Here is an 18,742-nt window from a genome sequence, read left to right as displayed (position 1 = left end):
GCCATTACTACATTGGTTTTCTAAGTATTTATCTTAAAAGAGCTTCTGTACAGAATCAAGTATTTTAGCAATGCAACATGAAATATCAATGAATGATGAAATAAGACCCATATTTTATGAAAAATTTTTATCTTAGAAAAGTGGTTAACTTATTTACTGTTGTTATGAGATCATAAAAATTAATTATAATTTATCTTAAAAAATTAATGTGGTACTTAATAAGTTGCAATGCTCATTTTGATTCAAAAATACATACATTTGTAAGGGAAAACTAAACGCAATTAGAAAGACTCGTGATAAAAATTAGCTCGAGACTTTGATTAGGTAGGCATGCCTGTAACATTCTGACTCTGAGGTAACAACAATAAAAAAAAATATTGGAAACAGATTTATATGCAATCTTATAAGGGTTTTTTTATAACTAAAAACTTAACTGCTTCTTTTTCACTCTTTTCTGCATAGAAAAATAAATTCTGATCACATTTGGTTGAATTTCCTATTCCCCGCCCCTTCAGAAAACAGATATTACTTAAATTTTCTTGAAAACATCACATAAAAAAACGTTAAAAAAAACTGTAACAACCATATTTTAGATGACACGGTTCGTAAAACAAAACGAATCTCTAAAAACTATGGAAACTTGGCAATCGGATGATATAATGTAGACGCAAAATATGCGAGGTTTGTCTAGACTGACCAGAATTTTGGCATTTTTTATTCTCATTTGCTACACTTATATATTTGAAAATATTGCTTTATACAGGTAACGACAAAAGCAGATATGAGAAGTATTTTAGTTTTGAAAGTAATTTCTGCAATTACTGATGAAAACTTATCTAGAAATATTTTCATCAAGCTGGAATAGTAATCCTTATACAAAAATGTAAATACATTTAGACACCTTGGAATTCAAAAGTTTTAATGGTACAATGATTAAAGTATTGACTGTACAATGGAAATTTCATATTATGGAAATCAGAAAACAGATATCGTTAATAAAACGATTGAAAAATACATCGAGATTTCTAAGAACTGTTTCTAACCTATATTTGCATCTATCTTATATTGTAAGAGTTAAATCTTTCAGATAAGGCAAATCATTGAAAATCTCCTGCTATATAAACATAATAAAACAAATGTATTTTTATATAACATGGCTTCAACGTATGGAATCAAAAATTACTGCTACATTTATTTTACTTTGTAGCAAAAGAATGCATATAATAAAAATAATTATTTGAAGTTAAATACGAGATCCTTTACTTTCCAAGATTTAGAAATTATTATTGGGTCATATGCAATGCAAACCGGGATTTTTTAAGCTACTCTTACTACCCCAAATGAGCATCGAGAAGAAATCTTCTGGAGTAGTGAAAACTAATAAGGAATTCTCCAATATTTGTAGCCAAAAATTGCTCTGCAAAAAAACATGACTTAAAATATGGAATTATATTCTTAACTGAATTTATTTTTATTTATTGTTTATTTTTCTTAATTATTTTCCAATTTTAGAAAGATAGAAAGCTTTCCTTTCTATTCAATGAAGGATTACAAGTGAAAAAAATTAAGACGCATTCAGTAAGTCGCAAGTGAAACACTAATTCGGCGGCAATGACCATACCTATTATAAAATCTTTCAATGTGCTCTATGGCGAGGCCATTGTTCTAGTGGGATCACGGGATGCTCCTGAGGTAGGCGTGACTTCTCATTGCGCGCAATTGTTGGCCTCGAGTGAATGCTGCTTTATCCTATCTCCGAAATATATACATTAATAACTGAAATAACATCCTCTAAAATTGAAAGATTTTATTTAACTTTAAGGCATCTCTTCATATTTACAATGCTCTGAAAGGAACAATTAAGTCCATCTTAATCAATGTTATCTGAAAAGAAACATTGAACTTAAACAGAAACGTGTTGCTTAATGCGAAAATTACGTTTTCCAACAACTTAATCTTCATGTTTCATAAAAGTTTCGGTAGCAATCAGATGGAAATCAACGTACACAGTCTTTTGTATAACCTCCCATGAAGTCGAAATTTTCATCGTAGAAAATTTTTGATCTGAGAATCGATAAAATCCATCTTGGTCTCTGCATCTATTAACTTGGAGAATTTTTAGCAAAATATTAAAACCAAGGATGGTAGTTTCGTGTGAGTACTACTGTTTCTTCATATTATCAACTCATAAAATTTAACTTTCATGAATTTATTATTTTTTGTACTGTGACAGAAAATTCGCAGCCAATTGTATTGACAACTGCTGCTAAATTCGTTTTAGATGCAGCCCTCTTTTATACCCAATACATAATAATCATATAAACGATAATGGTGATTTGTATAATTGCATTGGCATTGCAAAATGAAAATATTTATTTTTTGTCCTTCGGTCAAATTCTGAAACCTCTAGTGCAAGAATAAGGAAACGAGGCTTTATTTTTTAAGTCAAATTTTAGCATTTCAGTGGAAAATATGAGCATTTTCTTAAAAGCGCTACAGAAACTTTTTTGCTTTAAATGTTACTACGCTTCAAATAAGATAAATATTTTCGGTATTCTTCGGTCAATAATTTTCACTTTTTTTTTTTTCAAAAATAGCTTAGCTTTTAGCACTTTTAAGTACTTCTTAATTTAAGAAAAACTTTCAACACTTATTAAGTGCCTGTTAAGTACTATTAACGTCATCTAATTAAATAAAAATTACTATTGACTAGTTGTTCTAAGTTAGAATCGTAATATTACAAATATTTTACAACTGGTATGAACCTGGATTAAAATATAAGTTTTCAGGCTTTGTTTTCACAATAACGCGGCAAACTAAAATTACTTAGAATTATTTAGAACGCTTCTTTATTTGTTGTGAAATGTTATCAAACATATCATTAACTACAATTATTACCTTAAACAAACAACGGTTTTGGCAATTAAACACTTTAGTGACTCTCACTATGAAGTTGAATTATAAATAAATGATGCCAATAAATTCTGGATCCTTCTTACAGATTTATAACTGAAGTGATTTGGGTACATTGAAAAACTTTGAGTTTATTTAAATTACATTGTGAAAACTCCTTTATTTGATGCAGATTACTTTATTAAGTAACATTTATCTTGACTTAAATCTAAAATAGAATAGAGTCAGTATCGAACTGTACTGAAAAAGAATTTAAATTAAGCATCTTTTAATTTTTCTTCATCTAAAATTCTTAGATTCCATATAAGATGTTATTTTTCTAAATTTTGACCTCATTAAATCAACAGCACCTCATATCTGCTAAACCAACTCTTTTTCCAATCAACGTAATGGCCTAAAAATCCAGTCAAAATATGTTTTATTTTCCTCTCTGAAAGCAATTATATGTTTGATTCGTAACTTCTTCAACTGCATTTCAAATATTTTTGAATAGTTAAAGAATAAAATAGAGTATACGAGCCTTATAAAAATATTCTATGTGTTAATACGTCTCTCATGTGTTATACTCAAATTATGAATCCCAGCTTGCTGTTACATGCTTACTGTACAGTTTGTCCACTATTTTTTAAGGCCATAATTTAAAGAAAATTGGTACCGCCAAAATTAGAATGAAAAAATCATATTTAATTTTAAATTATATGTTAATATTTTTTTATTTTAATATTCCAACCTTTGTGAGAATATTCGGAATATCAAACAAGTCATATTAGTTAAATTAATCCAGTAGATTTCACCTCAGTCATGTTAAGTGGGTAACTGCAAAATTAAGTATTAAATAAACGCATTAACACTAGAGATCGCATCATCATCATCATTATAATTTTTATTTATTTCCCAGTTCATTTCCCCCCAAAATTTAGTTATCAAGGCCTGGGAAAATATTAATAATAAAAATACGTTGTAGGGGAAAGTTTACTTTAATTATATTGACGTTCCGTTTAAAAGCATTATTAGGGATATTTTGGGATACGCCTCGTAATTCTGACCCCCGTCAGATGACGAAAATGACAGCTGAGCTGGTACCCCTTAGTCCAGACTTCCGCACCACATCAAAGGGAGGACGTTTGGCCCATGACCTCAGATTTAAAGACCATCTGATCCGCATAGATGTCTGTTATGGTCTGTCGGAACGTGATTTTGAACCTGGTGCCCTCAGACCTTTCCACTAGGCCACCACGGCTAACTACAGCAATACTATAACTTTGAAGTTAATGATAGCTTCATTGTAGGGTTGAAATGTATTTTAGTGTGTCCCCCGAGTTTGTCGCCAATATAGAAATACAACGAAACGATCTTCAAGCAACCCTAATGCTGTTTTGTTTACTACTTTTTACAATGATTGAGTTGTACATGAACTAGAACTATTTTATAAAAAATATTAAATTAAAAATAATAATAAAAAAATCTATTAAAGAGTTTAATTTAATCCTGTATTATAATTAAAAGTTTTTTACTACTAATAAAACACTGAAATGTTATTTTTAATGTGAATACGAACAGAAAATATTTATTCTTTTGCAATTTTTAACTGTTGGTTTGCGCTTTAAGAAATCGTTTGAATTCTTACTTTAATAATCTTCTGCAATTGAATTCCTTGCAGTTCTCGTAATTCATTTTGTGCTTTGACAACTCTCTTGATAATTTGTTATGTCGGTAATTGTTCAAGAATGGATGTCTGGGGAATGAGATGGCAGGAAGTATTTTGAACCTGCAGAATGGATGAAGGGTGAGTCGAAATATATATATATATATACATATATATTACGAGTTGATGAAGTTAGGAAAGGATACTTGTTTGAAATGTTGTATAGAGAATGGTTTGATTGCTTCGAAGTATGTATGTAAGGTGTGTGGTGAGAATATAAAACTGGTTGATTTGAATGAGAGAATCTATGGAAAGATCTGGTGTTGCAAAAGGAAAGGATTGAATCCGCACCATATTAAAAGGTCTCTAAGGAAGAATTCATAGTTTGATAAAAGTCATCTGGATTTAGGTGTAGTTTTATGTATGGCTTATGTGTGGTTAAACAGAATGAGGCGTGAAAGTATTGTAAATGATTTGAATGTTGGAGGAAAAACGATGACTGATTGGATGAATTTTTGTAGAGGAGAGTGTGAGGCTGCTTATTTAGCGTTTGATGGGAAAATTAATGGAATTGGAAAGGTTGTTGAAATCGATGAAAGTAAGTTTGGAAAGCGAAAATATAATAGAGGAAGGCGAGTGGAAGATCAATGGGTGTTTGGAGGATTAGTGAGATATACGAATGACTGCTTTTTTTTTTAGAAGTGGTGAATGACTGGAGTGCAGATGTGTTACTTGAAGTTATTAAAAGACGAATTCTTCAGGGTAGCACAATAATTTCTGTCATCTTATAACTGTCTCATTAATGAAGGTTATAAGCATTTAACAGTGAACCACTGTCTGACGTTTAAAGACTTGGAAACTGGAGCACATACAAATTCCATCGAGGGAACCTGAAATGCAATCACAAGATCTATGCAAGGAACAAACCGGAAACGGAGAATTCGACGGTTACATGGCTGAATGCATATGGCAGAGGCAAAACAACGTCGCGATAACAGAAAAAGTTCACCGTTTCTTCAGAGAAATGTCCCAATCGTACCCTCCTGAGAAGACCGATTAAATAAATCAAGTAAATGCATTAATTCTTTTAAATTCCTTCTGAAAAACATCCCTTTCTATAACGTCCTTCGTTCTTTCTTTTTTGGTGATTATGTATTGTTCCTGGTATCCACACAGTCTTTATGTTCAATGTGCTAGAGATGCTATTAGGTTCCCACCCCCGCTGCTAGCGAAACCGTAGGACGTTTTCTTTAAGTTAAAAAATTCTGCCCTTTGCCTTCTTCAGATGCCAAAGGCATCGCATGCTCTAAATTTTGTTTTCTACAAAATTGACCGGCGCAACCGGTTTGAAAAACTGCTTTATTTCAAAATTGTTAAGATAAGCAACGATAGTGATCCCAAAGGTTCAAAAAATAAAAATAAAAATCTCAGATAAAACAGTACTTATCAGGAAAGATCATAATTTTAATGCAGAAAGTGGTAACCGTAACAGTTTTGAAGAAGTGTTTGTTTATTTTGTCCGCCATCTTTACTGGAGACTTGGCATCCTTGGCGCAGCAAGGAGCACACTAAACTACCCTTTTACCCATTGTATAGTCTGCATTTTCTGTAGGTGGTTCAAGGTCACATTTTCTACCACGTTACTGGTACCAGACAGGTAGAAAATGTGACCTTGAACCGCCTACAGAAAATACACAGATTATAGTATACTGATTAAATACCGGTTAACCATGTGTACCGTTTTGAATTCCGCAACTTCTCTTAATGCTTCTAAGCAATTGTTCAGTTTTTCACGAGTCATATACAAAAATAAGTCTGTTGTAAATTCTTCTATTATTGTTTAAATGAATCATTATTTTCCACTTTTTTTTTTCCTAATTAAAATGTTTTCAAAATTGATAAGATATTTTCATTTCAGTTATTATTAATTTTTTCATTCTTTCCCGTTTTCAGCATTAAAAAATGGGAAAAGACATTTCTGAATGAAGAAAATATAAATAAAAAACATCGTATTTCTAATTTACGATAAAAGGTTTCCGGTTTAGCTGATTAGAAATGTTTTCTTCGATATAATTAATCATGATTCTTTTATATATTCAGTGCATTTAAGAATAAGTGCGCTTATCAAATGTACACTCAGGCACTAATCTATACTTATAATAAAGCTCAATGTGTGTGTGTCCGTGTGTTGGCGCTCTACAGGCCAGGTCATTTGACATACAGCTACCAAATTTGGTACATGTATACCTTAGAGGTCGGGAATGTGCACCTGAGGTCCCTTTTTTTGAAATTTTAATTAGAATTTTAATTATTAATTAAAAACTAACTTTCCTGCCAAAAAAATCTTCCATTTTCCACACCGCCAACTTTCCCTCCAAAAAAATCTTCCATTTTCCCCACCGCCAAATGAGTAAGACTTCAGCTTTTTTTTTCTCCCAACAGTAATGAGGCTAGGGTTAACATTTTTCGGCGAATTATTTCAAACGATTCTGTTTATTTTCTTAATGTTTTATGCATTTAAAATTAAACATTGTTAATTAATCCATGTTTCAGATTCATTCTGAAGTACTTTTGAATTAAAATAACACAGAATAAAGGAAATTAAAAATGTATAATCTGCATAGCGTTACCCCAACTGGCGTAGAAAAATTCACGCATTTGCGTTACCCAACTGGCGAAGAAAATTCACGCATGCGCATTGTTCTCATTGTTGTCATGACAACCACTATCAACGGATGATTTAAATTATTTTTAGGTTAGTTGCATGCTTTTGTAAGTAAATCGTATTTATGTTAGTTATATATTTTTTGTATATGCTTATAGTTTTAACTACATCGTTTTTTAAGAAGTTTTTTTAAACTTGTTTTCGACCGATTATTTTAAACGATTCATTTTATTTTCTTAGTGTTTGATGCATTTAAAATGAAACATTGTTAATTAATCGATGTGTTCATGATGAATCTGAGAAAATTTTATTGACAAATTCTTGAGATATTACATAAATTAAGAAAGATATTCTTTAGTGCCCATAAAGTTGAAACGCTCAGTGACTCTGTTATCAGTATTCATATTATTAAAAAAAATGCTTTGTTTCAGTAAAAAATATTATTATATTAATTGCAGATTAATCATTTACACTTTAATTTAAAACATAAATTCTACGAGAGGTAACAGAAAATGGGAGAGATACATATTACGTTATGACTGAAGGCCTTTATAATATTATGAGTGAATTATATGACTATCAAAATTTGAAGTTTTAAAATATTTTGCTGAAGAATCTATTAAAGTTGGAATTGCGTAAAATATTTAATGGTACGACCGGAGTTTAACCCCCTGCGTGGCACAATTTTTAAAAATCGCCAACAACGGTCTTGCGAAATGTTCAAAAGCAAAGGAGCAGATATTCAATTATAGTGCATAATAAAGATTGTCAGCTTTGGCGCGTTATCGCAACTGGGCGAAGAAGGGGGTTATATTCCGGTTCACCCTATTTAATTATTAAAATTTAAATGAACATTAAGATTGGCGAACCGGCTGGTCGCCAAAGGCGGCTAGTTAGTAATATTCAAAATTTAGTGATCAATCCTTTAGGAACTTTATAAATTTACTTTGCTGATCTTTGGAGCATTAAGTTAATAACACCTTATTGATATTTAGTACATTAAGTTATGGAATACAGAATTTGGCGAGTGCGAAATATCAATAAATAATACTTGTTCCGCAAAATGTTTTCTCACGATTGGTTTCCCTCGGGAAACCAACGACACTGGTCTAGCAGAAATTTTCCCGCATACTTTCCAATAAAGGTCTTACCTCCTTTTCCTCGCATTAAATTATATACCTTGAATAAGGTTGCAAATTCTGTGCATGGCATTGGCGAACAATAATTACAAAATATAGATATTTGGCGGGAATCTAGTATTTTTACTGAATGCGAATACGTATTTGGATGCCTTATTTCCAACCATTTGCATCCAACATTTGATACGGAACTATAGCTATTTTCACAAGATAATATACCGATTTCCTTTGATGTAAATCATTGCGTTTACGAGTTAATAAGTTTGCATGTATGAGAATACACAGACCACCGACAGGCCGTCAATCCTTTGACACATTTGGTCCAAAATCTGATAAAGATCTGCATTTTAGATGCAGATCCTTATACCTATGTACCAAATTTTATTTATCTAGCTAGTTAAATTTTGTATTTATCGTGATCACTTGCATTTCAACAGACAGGTTGCTTTTGATAAAGTATTTCAGTCCATGAAAAATATATATTTGCAGTGCAACTGGATTTTTGAGTTTAGGAATCGCGGCTTATTAGAAATTTGACCATTTTGCATCAACTTGTTCCCGGGTTCGAAACGCAAGGAAAATTGTGTCTAAGTTGAAGAGTTAGACGAGAGATTTAAAAGAGAGCAGTGAATAAAACTGTCGAGAGGTGCTATACAAATAATTAAACCTTATTTTTTTTCAGTACTCCTATAAGTAAATTTCAGATTATATCAGGCTAAACCTTGATATAATCTAAAATAGTACTGTATAATAGTATACAATACTGTTTAATTGTATTCAGTGCTTTATAAAGTTATATAACATTGTTCAATATCTTGAAAAATATTGTGTAATAATATAAAATTCTTAAATCTTACACTGCTTCAATATATTGGAGGGAAATATATAGTATTGCCTTTGCGAATTTTATGTCAATGTATGATAAAATTTTCTACTTGGGTTGTGTATGACATCAGAATATCAAACAATATCGTGGAATCGCACAATATCTTGTGTAATAGAGTGAATTATTTTTCCAACCAAATTTTTGCTTTCATTTGATTTATAATGAGCATTTCTCGAATACTTTTAAATTAAACCATATATTTTTCAAATTTCAAAACATTATGCATAAAAATTGGTCATGTTTTCTTATTCATTTGTAAATAATTATGACCAAAATTTTTTCTCATTCGGCGAATCGACTCGAAAGTGAACATTTATGGCAAACTTTACGTTTAAATATTTAGAATGCGTTAAATTTAAAATAATAATAATAATTTGTTTTAAATTGCTTTTAAATTTGAAAAAAAAATTACGAGATTGAATATCCACTCTCTTGAAAGTGACTCACAATAAAATGTTTTGTTATTGTAGTTTACTGCGATATTGTTACTTAGAAACTGTTTATGGGGAAATTAAATTAAATTGTTAAAAAATATCTAGTTTTTACAGTGTCAGAGAGAGAGAGAGAGGGACCCACGAATTTTTCAGTGAACGCGTCTTGCTTAATCCGGTCAGGATAAAAGTAATACTTTTTTTAATAACTTATACTTTCAATTTTTATAACTTATATCTCCATAATAACATAATTTTTTAAAAAAACTATAAGACTACACAAATGATGTGAATATGTATAGATAACTTATTTTACAAGCAAGTGATTAGATTAACCAGATAGAAAATATGCAATAAAATGTATTTAATGGAGGCATTTTAAGGAGCAATCATTTGACAAAAAACGGTATAATCATACTAAACTTGAAAGGTTTTCTAAAGGTATAAGTTTAGCAAATTCTTTTAATTATAATTCATTTGCGTCAAAAAATTGAGTGCTCAAGGAATTATACAAATGACAGATTCTAGTTTTAATTCTGAAAAATAATAATCAAAAATCGACTCGGATATAATAATAATAAAAAGGGATTCTCATATGAAGGATATAAAAGAGATAAATGTAAACATACCTCACGTCGCTCCGATTTACTTTTTGGTAAGTAAATAAATCTTGACCTCATTTCAGCTATACATCTAGATACTTCATTTATAGCCCAGCAGCATGATGATTGGCTAATTTGATTCAAATCACCTATTATTTGTTGATGAATTCCTGAAGCAACAAAAACGCAAGGCAATACACAATTTCTCTTCGGGAGTTAGAGCACTGTTTCGTGAAGTATTGGTGCTTCATTTCTCCTTCATCAAAGATAAAAAGTATTCAGCAGAATTACAGGAAAGTCTGTACTTCGAAACAAAATAATATTCATATAACAAATCCAAATCAGAAACTCTGTTAGTGTAAATTATTCGCAACCTCCTATCTAGTATCAACTGCAATAGCTCCAATGTATTTTAATCCTCCATATTTGATTGAAAACTAATGCAACAAGGTTGTCCTTCTTGCGAACTGCGCATGCAGAAAACTGTTGATCAAATGTTGTTGATCATCGGAAGTCAGTTGATCAAAAAATGGAGCAAAACAGGGGGGAAATTGACAACCGCTTTGATCTGGAGAATACCGATTTGACCGCTGAGCAGCGTTTAATCATCAGCTGATGTTTAACTACGGTTGGTGAATACGGCCGTTTCTCAAGTAAAATGATCCGATTCCTCTCTATTTCGTTACAGTTAATTTGTTATTACTGCGTCTTACAAATATGGATGCTGCTTTGTCTGTAGTAAATGAATAAAAGATCATTCATTTTCGTAAAGTCATAAAAAAATCATTAGCATGATGTTAGGTTAAAAATTTGTTGAAATATAAAGCTAACTCGACCAATTTATTAAAAGAGGTACTTCGTATTGCACTCTGCATAAGATCTTTAAGACTCGCAGCAACAATTGAGAAGGGGGTCATTTCCTGGAACATGCCTCAGTCTGTAAGGGACTTTCCTCCTGCATGATTGAATTCTTGTTCTGGAGTTTTAATTGGGGAGATCGTATCGATTGTTACATTCTAACATGATACAACATCTATAATCGAAATATTACCACTAAGATCATATCGAGGATTTGAATTACACCTCTCTTTGAATAGTATTTATCACTGGTATTTGTGACTTTTAGAAATTAGTTGCATAATAACAGCTCGTAAAATATTCGTCATCCCTAATTGCACATTGCTTACCGTTTCAAAATGTCTACGCGGCATTATTGTAGATAAATAAAACAGCTTTGTGACTTGTGAAGAACAAAAATTAATAATTAAGGAGTCCAATAACCAATGAAACCAATAACCAATGAAAATGCCGTGCAAGTTTGCTCCACAAGACAGGAGATGATCTTGTATTTCATAACGCCAAACTCATCTTCTGTCTTTAACAGCAAATTTTACGAGCCAAACATATGCCAAATGTGACAAGTAAATTCTGTAATAAAAGTATTTTGCAAGGCTCATATATTAACAAATTTATATCATTTTAATTAATTTTTCAAAGAATTAACCTTTTTCGTAATAAAAGATAAGCTTTAGGTATATTAAAATTGAAATTATAATATTACTCATATATATTTGTAATTTTTCATAATTGGCGAGATTTCGCTTCAAGTGAAGAAAAAGGCTATGTCAGAAAAAACGAAATAATTCCAATTCAGTTTTGAGTTTGTTGTGTGATTATGTAATTTATCTTACTTTGTTTCAGTGAAAGGAAAGTCATTCATTATGGAAGAAAAGAAAGTATGATCATTTTTTTACTATAAATTAATCCAAAATCTCTTTTGTGAGTGTGTAGCTTATTTAAATTTTGTATTTGAGACTTAAACCTCACATTTCTGAAAATAATTGCTTGGCAAATTTAAAATTTTTGTATTTAAATATAATTTTATAGAAAATTTGACTATATAAAAGTCAGTCAAACTATTTCTACCTTGCATACCGCTAGTATGCCGACCACCACTGCATTTTTTCTTTAGTTAATTTACTTATTATGTATTTCTGTATTTTCATCAGGAAAGATCAGTGTTACTTTTTTTTATTTATTATTTTAGCCTAAAAGTATCAGACATTATTCTTTTTATATATATGCATACTGTTATGCATATATATTGGAATTTTTATTCAATACTAAATTAATAAATACAGTATGCTTTTAAACCATCAATCATTTGCCTGTTTTGTAAAACCTTACATTTGTAGTGAAGTTCATAATACAGGTTTTTGCATAGAATTTAAAAGGGTTTTTTTTTCTTTCTTGTTCTATCATAGCCTGTATTTCATTTAAAATAACTATCATATAGAAACATGATTTTTCCTGCAGTCTTTTAAGAAAACCTTTGTAGTTACTGTGATATTTGGAATTATCAAATGTGCTTGTTTGTTCCCTGGAGAATTTTTACTTTATTAAACTTTATGAGTATATGTTCCAATTTTAAATCGATTTCTCTCCATGATTTTCATGGTTTAGATCTCATAAGGAAATGCTTTTTAAATTCAACATTTTCTTTTATTTAATGAGTACAACATGATATAATTAGTCTAAAAGACATTTTCTTCTCCTATAGAAATGGGTAATCCAATCCAATCCTGTTTATTAGGAGCAGTATCATCATTCTTATCTAGAAACCCAATATAAATCTCTGTATTAATGTTTCGGCAGCACACTAAGATGATTTTGAATGACTTGATTAAGAAATAAAGAATTAACTCGCCATATTTGTCTTAACATGCCTTTTAAAAGTCTCAGAGAGAGAATTTGTATATTTATTTGATTATTCTAATTCTTTATACATCATAAATTTGTACTGCCACTGCTATATATTATTGATATAGATAATGCTATTCAAGTTATAAAAGCTTAAACCTTAGTTTGTGTAAGATATAATTATTTCAAAACATTCTCTCTCTCTTTCTTTTATCTCTTCTCTCAAGTTTATCTTTTGCTGATTTCCAAGATAAAACTTCATTTTTAATTGAACAATATAGTAAAGAAAGGTGCAGTACTATACAATAAGATAATGCTTTTATATTCTAACCAAATAGCATGTATAAAAATCTAAAAATGGCATTGATAATATCGTATTGGGCTATGTAAAAACTAATTACTTAGTGTAACAATTTTACATTACTGAAACAATTGTATGCTATGTAACTAATTTGTGTTGATTCATTTCAGTTATTTAATAGTTCAAATTAGCTAAACTAGCTTAATTGTATACTTCTTTGCTTGTTACTTGTTTATGTCTTTGCATATTTCTTTGATTGACAACAATGAGATAGAAAAATAATTTCCTGGCAATTTTTAGTTGTTTTGACATCTATATATTTTTCAAATGTTAATGTCATGCTTATTTTATAACAATAGTTATTTTTAAATACTTATCAAAGAACTTATAAAGCTACATTCTGTGTTGTAACATAGAACTGGAGAGAAGATTTGGTCAAGAGAGGAAGCTATAATAGATACAACAAAACAACAACCTTTTAGTGAAATGAGAAAGATGTTGCATGCATGAGGAACTATTGTATCGTATATTAAGAAGCATTCACACTGATAAGACAGTAGCTGTGTGTGTAACAAATTCATTTAACAATAATGCTGTGTCTCATTTTTGTCGAATTTTGAAGTGTAGCCAAAAACAAACCAAGCATTTTTTTTTTTATAAAAAAAGCATGCATTATAAATAATAAATTACATTATTTAAAGAAATTTTAGTTTTTTTTTTTTTTTTTTTTTTTTTTCCAAAATGGAATACAATTTTCTATTTTACATGAATTTCAATGGAAAGCATTGTTTCCCTTAACAAGTGTTTTACATTTTGAATAAGATTTGGGAATGAATTATGCTCTTTAAATGAGGTTCCACTGTTTATAGAATGCATGCAGATAAATTAAATGTGTTAAACTTAGCATTCAAATAAAAAATAAATAAATTTACTGTTAAAGCTTAGTGTAGCAATGAATATTAATGTATTGTTATGTAATTATACACATTGTTAATTGTTAACCATGCACATTTATAACCTGTTAAATCAAGCATGAATAAATGGATCAGAAAGTTTAAAGTTATGAATCTGCACTTTCTACTAATTACAGTCTTCATTTGTTTTTCTATGGCTGTCAATTTTCTCAATTAAATACATGAATTTAAAAAGGATCTGTAAAAAAATTTTTAATCAGTATTTTCACCTAAAAATGTCATAAATATTGCTGATTTACAATTACTTGCTGTGTCCCCTTATCCATAGCTAATTTTTTACACATTGTATTTTGTATTTATTACTAACAATTGAATTCAATTGTATGATAATAGTTGCTTGTTAAAAAAACTACAAGATAATTGATTCCACTGTGATGTATGTTTTAACTAAAGTAATGATTATGCACAAAAATATCACTTCATTTGTATTTTAAGGAATTAAATAAAATTCTTCTACAATGCTTTTTATAAAGTAAAAGTGTGTGCTTTATTGATATTTTCTTGATATTTCATGTGGCGGTTTGATTATGATATATTAGGATTTTAAATATATCTCTAGTTACAATTTTTTTTTATTATTATTATCTAGTTCACTTTATTTGGCACTGATCTTCAAAAAATTCCTTGCTTTAAGAAGACATTTACCATTAGTACATATTCTGGCATTGCCGCTGGTTTAGGTTGCTTTCTAATTACAAGTAAGAAATTATGTAGAATTGTGTTATAATCTTTATTTTTTTTCTTTTTGTAATTATGATATAGTTTCCTGCAAAGAATTTGGGATAAACTCTTTTGAAATTATTTCTAAGAATAATATATTATTGAACATAAACATATATTGCTGATGTTGGATTTAGCATTTTTTTAAATTATTCCAATAAATGTAGTTTTTCTTTGTTGTTTAATAACTAATTTTTTTTCCTACTGTTCTCATATGTTCTCTATTGCTTCAGTAGCAACTCAATTTATTAAGAAATAAAAACTTGCTTAATCAAAAAATTTTTTTAACTAAAATTGAGCATGCTGAAAAGTTTTGAAATTAAAATTGTAAAATTAACCATGATACTCATATTGATTTTTTTATATAAACTTATACATGGTTTCAATTAGCTAAATTGTATTTTCTTTTTTTTTTTTTTTTTTTTAGGTAGAATAAAAAAGTCAGCAGATGTAGCTGTTTTAACATTTGCAGTGACGACTGTAGGATACTGGTAAGTAACTGTTAGTTGTTCAAATAAAACTGAAATTTTTTGAATTAGTTATTTTCTAAAATTTGTGGAAGAGATAAATTTATATTGTTGGATCAGTACAACAGCTTATCTGTAAATACATTATTTCGAGAAAAAAAAAAAAAGCTAATGCATGTTTTTTGAGGATCTGAATTTTTATTTTACAATCATTTTTTTAATTTTTTATAATCAACAATATTGATGTCCTGATTAAAATTGTTGGCACAATTTCAAAATAGCACATTCAAACAAGAAATGGGCCCCCAAATATCATGCTACGTTGTTCATTATTTAAGAGGAGAAATATAAGTAAGCAGATACATTTTCTGCTTTATATAAATAATTTAGGACTTAAAATTTGTAAAAAAGAATGTTTTTATTTTATTGAACATATTAACATTACAAAGTATTCATGGCATTATACAAATGATGTCTATTTTGTAAAATGATTAAAAATTGTAAGCAGAAGAAAGTCTGCTAAAAAGTAAATCATGTTGATGGAAATAGTGAAGGTTTTTGAGACAATTCAATGTAAATAATAATGATATTTTTTACATTCAGGACTTAAATTGTCTATTCAGATTCTCTGACAGCATTTTCATTTTTGAGGAAATTGTAAATATGATGGTTCATACCAATCCTTGAGTGCTGGAGTCTTTATAGAGAACGAGTATACAGAGATCTCAGTGTTTCAGAGTAGTTATTAAGATGGCAACATTACTTCCTTGGTTTTTGCTCAAATTCCCTCAATCTTGATATGTTGTACAACTAGACTAATTAACTTGTTTAATAATAAAAGTGACTTTTTTATGATCATCTGACTTATTTTTCAAAATTATATGCCAAATTTAGGAACTGTATACAAGCAATAACCCTGTTCTAATATGTTGAGTACCCTGTGTTATCTGTCTGCACTTCCCCATGTGTCACCATTTTATTATTACCTAGATCCAAAACTCATACCCTAATATGGTAATGCATTTTAGTTGTGATTAGCAGTTAAATAAAAGAGAGTATTCTCTTTTTTTAATGAGTTAAAAATAAAATTGAAAATTCACTTAAAGTATCAAAATTGATCTTTTGTTATATGTATTCTATATATTTTATGGGATTACAACTTCAAATTTGGAATTAGTAAGACAATTCTGGAGCTTTTTAAAATTCCTTTACTGAAACAAACAAGCTTCAGGTATAATTTAGAGGATACATTCTGAGTTTTCAAAAAACAAAAAATGATTAGAAAGTAATTTATGATATTGAAATCTGTCAGAAGTTCTTCTAAACTGGATAAAATTCTGCATTTATCAATGGAACTAATACGAAAAATTATAATTCAAGTAATATTTTCTCTCATTTTATGTTAATTTCTATGGATTGCATAACATTGTGTTATCTTTTGTTAAAGTATACTGGAATGTATGTCCCTTAGACTCTATCCAAAAAATGTCATTATGAAAAATTGTTTTTCAAATCACAATTCTATGTCTTCAGACTATATAATATAAAACATAATTTTCAAATTCTTCAGGGAGTTTCTAGTTATAGTTAATCTTCTATCTCTAATCAATTTGTATATGATTTTTTTCTGAGGGATATTCAACTCTGATGACAATCATACTTAAATCAGATCTATAATCAAGCTACCTTTAGGCAAATAGTTTTTTTTTCCCCTTCTAGTGAACTTAATTATTTTATAAACGTGTTTATGACCTGATATCATATAGTGGGCACACATTTCAAGATAATGACTGTAATAACTTCTCCATCTATATGATCTGTTAGTCATTCTGTTTTTTTAGTTCTTAAAACTGCTGTCTAGGATATATTGTCCCCCCCCTTTTTTTTTTCTTAACGTAAATGTTAAATGATCAATTGGTTGGGTTATGCATTTTCATACTGTCTGTTACAAATATCCTAAATTTTGTGTGATTATCATGTTTTCTCCAGTAGAAAGATTTGCAGCAGAAAGATCTAATTAAATTTAATCTGCGGAATTCATTTATGCATTTTATACGAACTTCTATAATGCATTACATAATATTGCAACTGATTAACAGTATAACATATTCATCTGAAATATTTCTGTATTTAAAATTTAGTTGTATTGTGATTTAGAAGCAATCCTTAACTTGAATCAGATGAAGATGTTCTTGCAAAACTTTGCTACATCAAAATTATATCCAACAAATATGAATTTATATATCTTTATGAAAAAAGGGTAGAGAATGGGAGAATTCTACATGAAAAGAAAAAGTAAACGAAACTCTTATAATTGCCCCCTTTTCATTCATATGCCAACATGTGTATATATTTCAAGTCTATATACATTTGAGATTTTTGAACTTCTGTAAAAATATCTTGCATTCTGTTGAATGTATTATTTCTTACTTTTGAAATAATCTGGATATAGCCTCTGGCAAAATTTATTATTTAATCTAATATATGAATTATTATTCATTTAGATTCGAATGCTGGGCTATTTTTCATGTATTACAGAATAATTATATTATGAATCATTTGATTTTATTCTACATTTTTAAAAATTATAATTATGGTGTATTTTACAGGTGTCTTGTAGAAAGTATACTTAATTACACTTTCATATTTACAATGAGTGTTTGCAATTAATTTTCTATTGCCCGATTTAAAACCAAGGTATCTAAATACGATATGCAAGAATTTTGGAAATACTTTAACTTTCATTTTTGAAGCAAATAAAAGTTGTAAAGGTCTTAAGTATTTATTGATGTGCCAGTTCATGAAAATACATAAACTAGATCCCTTCATTTGTCTCTGGAATAATTTTAATAAGTCAAATGGAAGTTATTTACCTATGTTATATATTTGCATAGAAACAGAATTTTGTTGTTGTTGCATGTGTAAATAATGCAACTTCGCTATATTTTTTCCTAATTTCTGAGCATGTTTAAGTTATAATTAAAATTGAATTAGATTTTGTATTTGAAGGATTATTATACTGATTTATGATCAGAAATGTCAAAAAAAAGTGAAAGTAATTTCTAGAGCTGGGTTTTGAAAACCACTTAAAATTTATTTTGTATTTTTAGGTTTTATTGCAGATACAACTGGTCGAAACAATATCAACTAACTCAACAAATGAATAGTTCTCTTCACAATGTTATGTTAAATGAAGGTGCAAAAAAGGAAAGCAGTGATGTATAATTAACTGGTAGCATTTATGTCATTCTATATAAATTATGAAAGAAAAAATAAAGTTTTTAGTTGTTGAATAAATT

General features: G+C 29.1%; 1 protein-coding gene across 1 annotated transcript; it reads left to right on the top strand.

Annotated features, from left to right (window-relative positions):
* The first annotated feature begins 11,664 nt into the window (after positions 1-11,664).
* Positions 11,665-18,740, top strand: LOC129960113 (cytochrome c oxidase assembly protein COX20, mitochondrial-like). Its single transcript, XM_056073245.1, has 4 exons — positions 11,665-12,017; positions 14,846-14,954; positions 15,404-15,467; positions 18,554-18,740. Exons 1-4 carry the CDS (start codon positions 12,003-12,005, stop codon positions 18,666-18,668), a joined length of 303 nt encoding a protein of 100 aa, XP_055929220.1. The 5' UTR covers positions 11,665-12,002; the 3' UTR covers positions 18,669-18,740.
* Positions 18,741-18,742: the final 2 nt, after the last annotated feature.

Source organism: Argiope bruennichi, chromosome X2 (genome assembly GCF_947563725.1).
Source record: "Argiope bruennichi chromosome X2, qqArgBrue1.1, whole genome shotgun sequence".
Classification (NCBI taxonomy): domain Eukaryota; kingdom Metazoa; phylum Arthropoda; class Arachnida; order Araneae; family Araneidae; genus Argiope; species Argiope bruennichi.
Note: the sequence above shows the minus strand (reverse complement) of the source record. Positions and strands in the feature narration are given on the sequence as shown.

Coding starts and splice junctions, on each gene's coding strand:
- LOC129960113 (XM_056073245.1), top strand. Junction 14,955..15,403: donor AGGTTGCTTTCTAATTACAA/GTAAGAAATTAT, acceptor TTTTTTTTTTAG/GTAGAATAAAAAAGTCAGCA. Junction 15,468..18,553: donor GTGACGACTGTAGGATACTG/GTAAGTAACTGT, acceptor TTGTATTTTTAG/GTTTTATTGCAGATACAACT.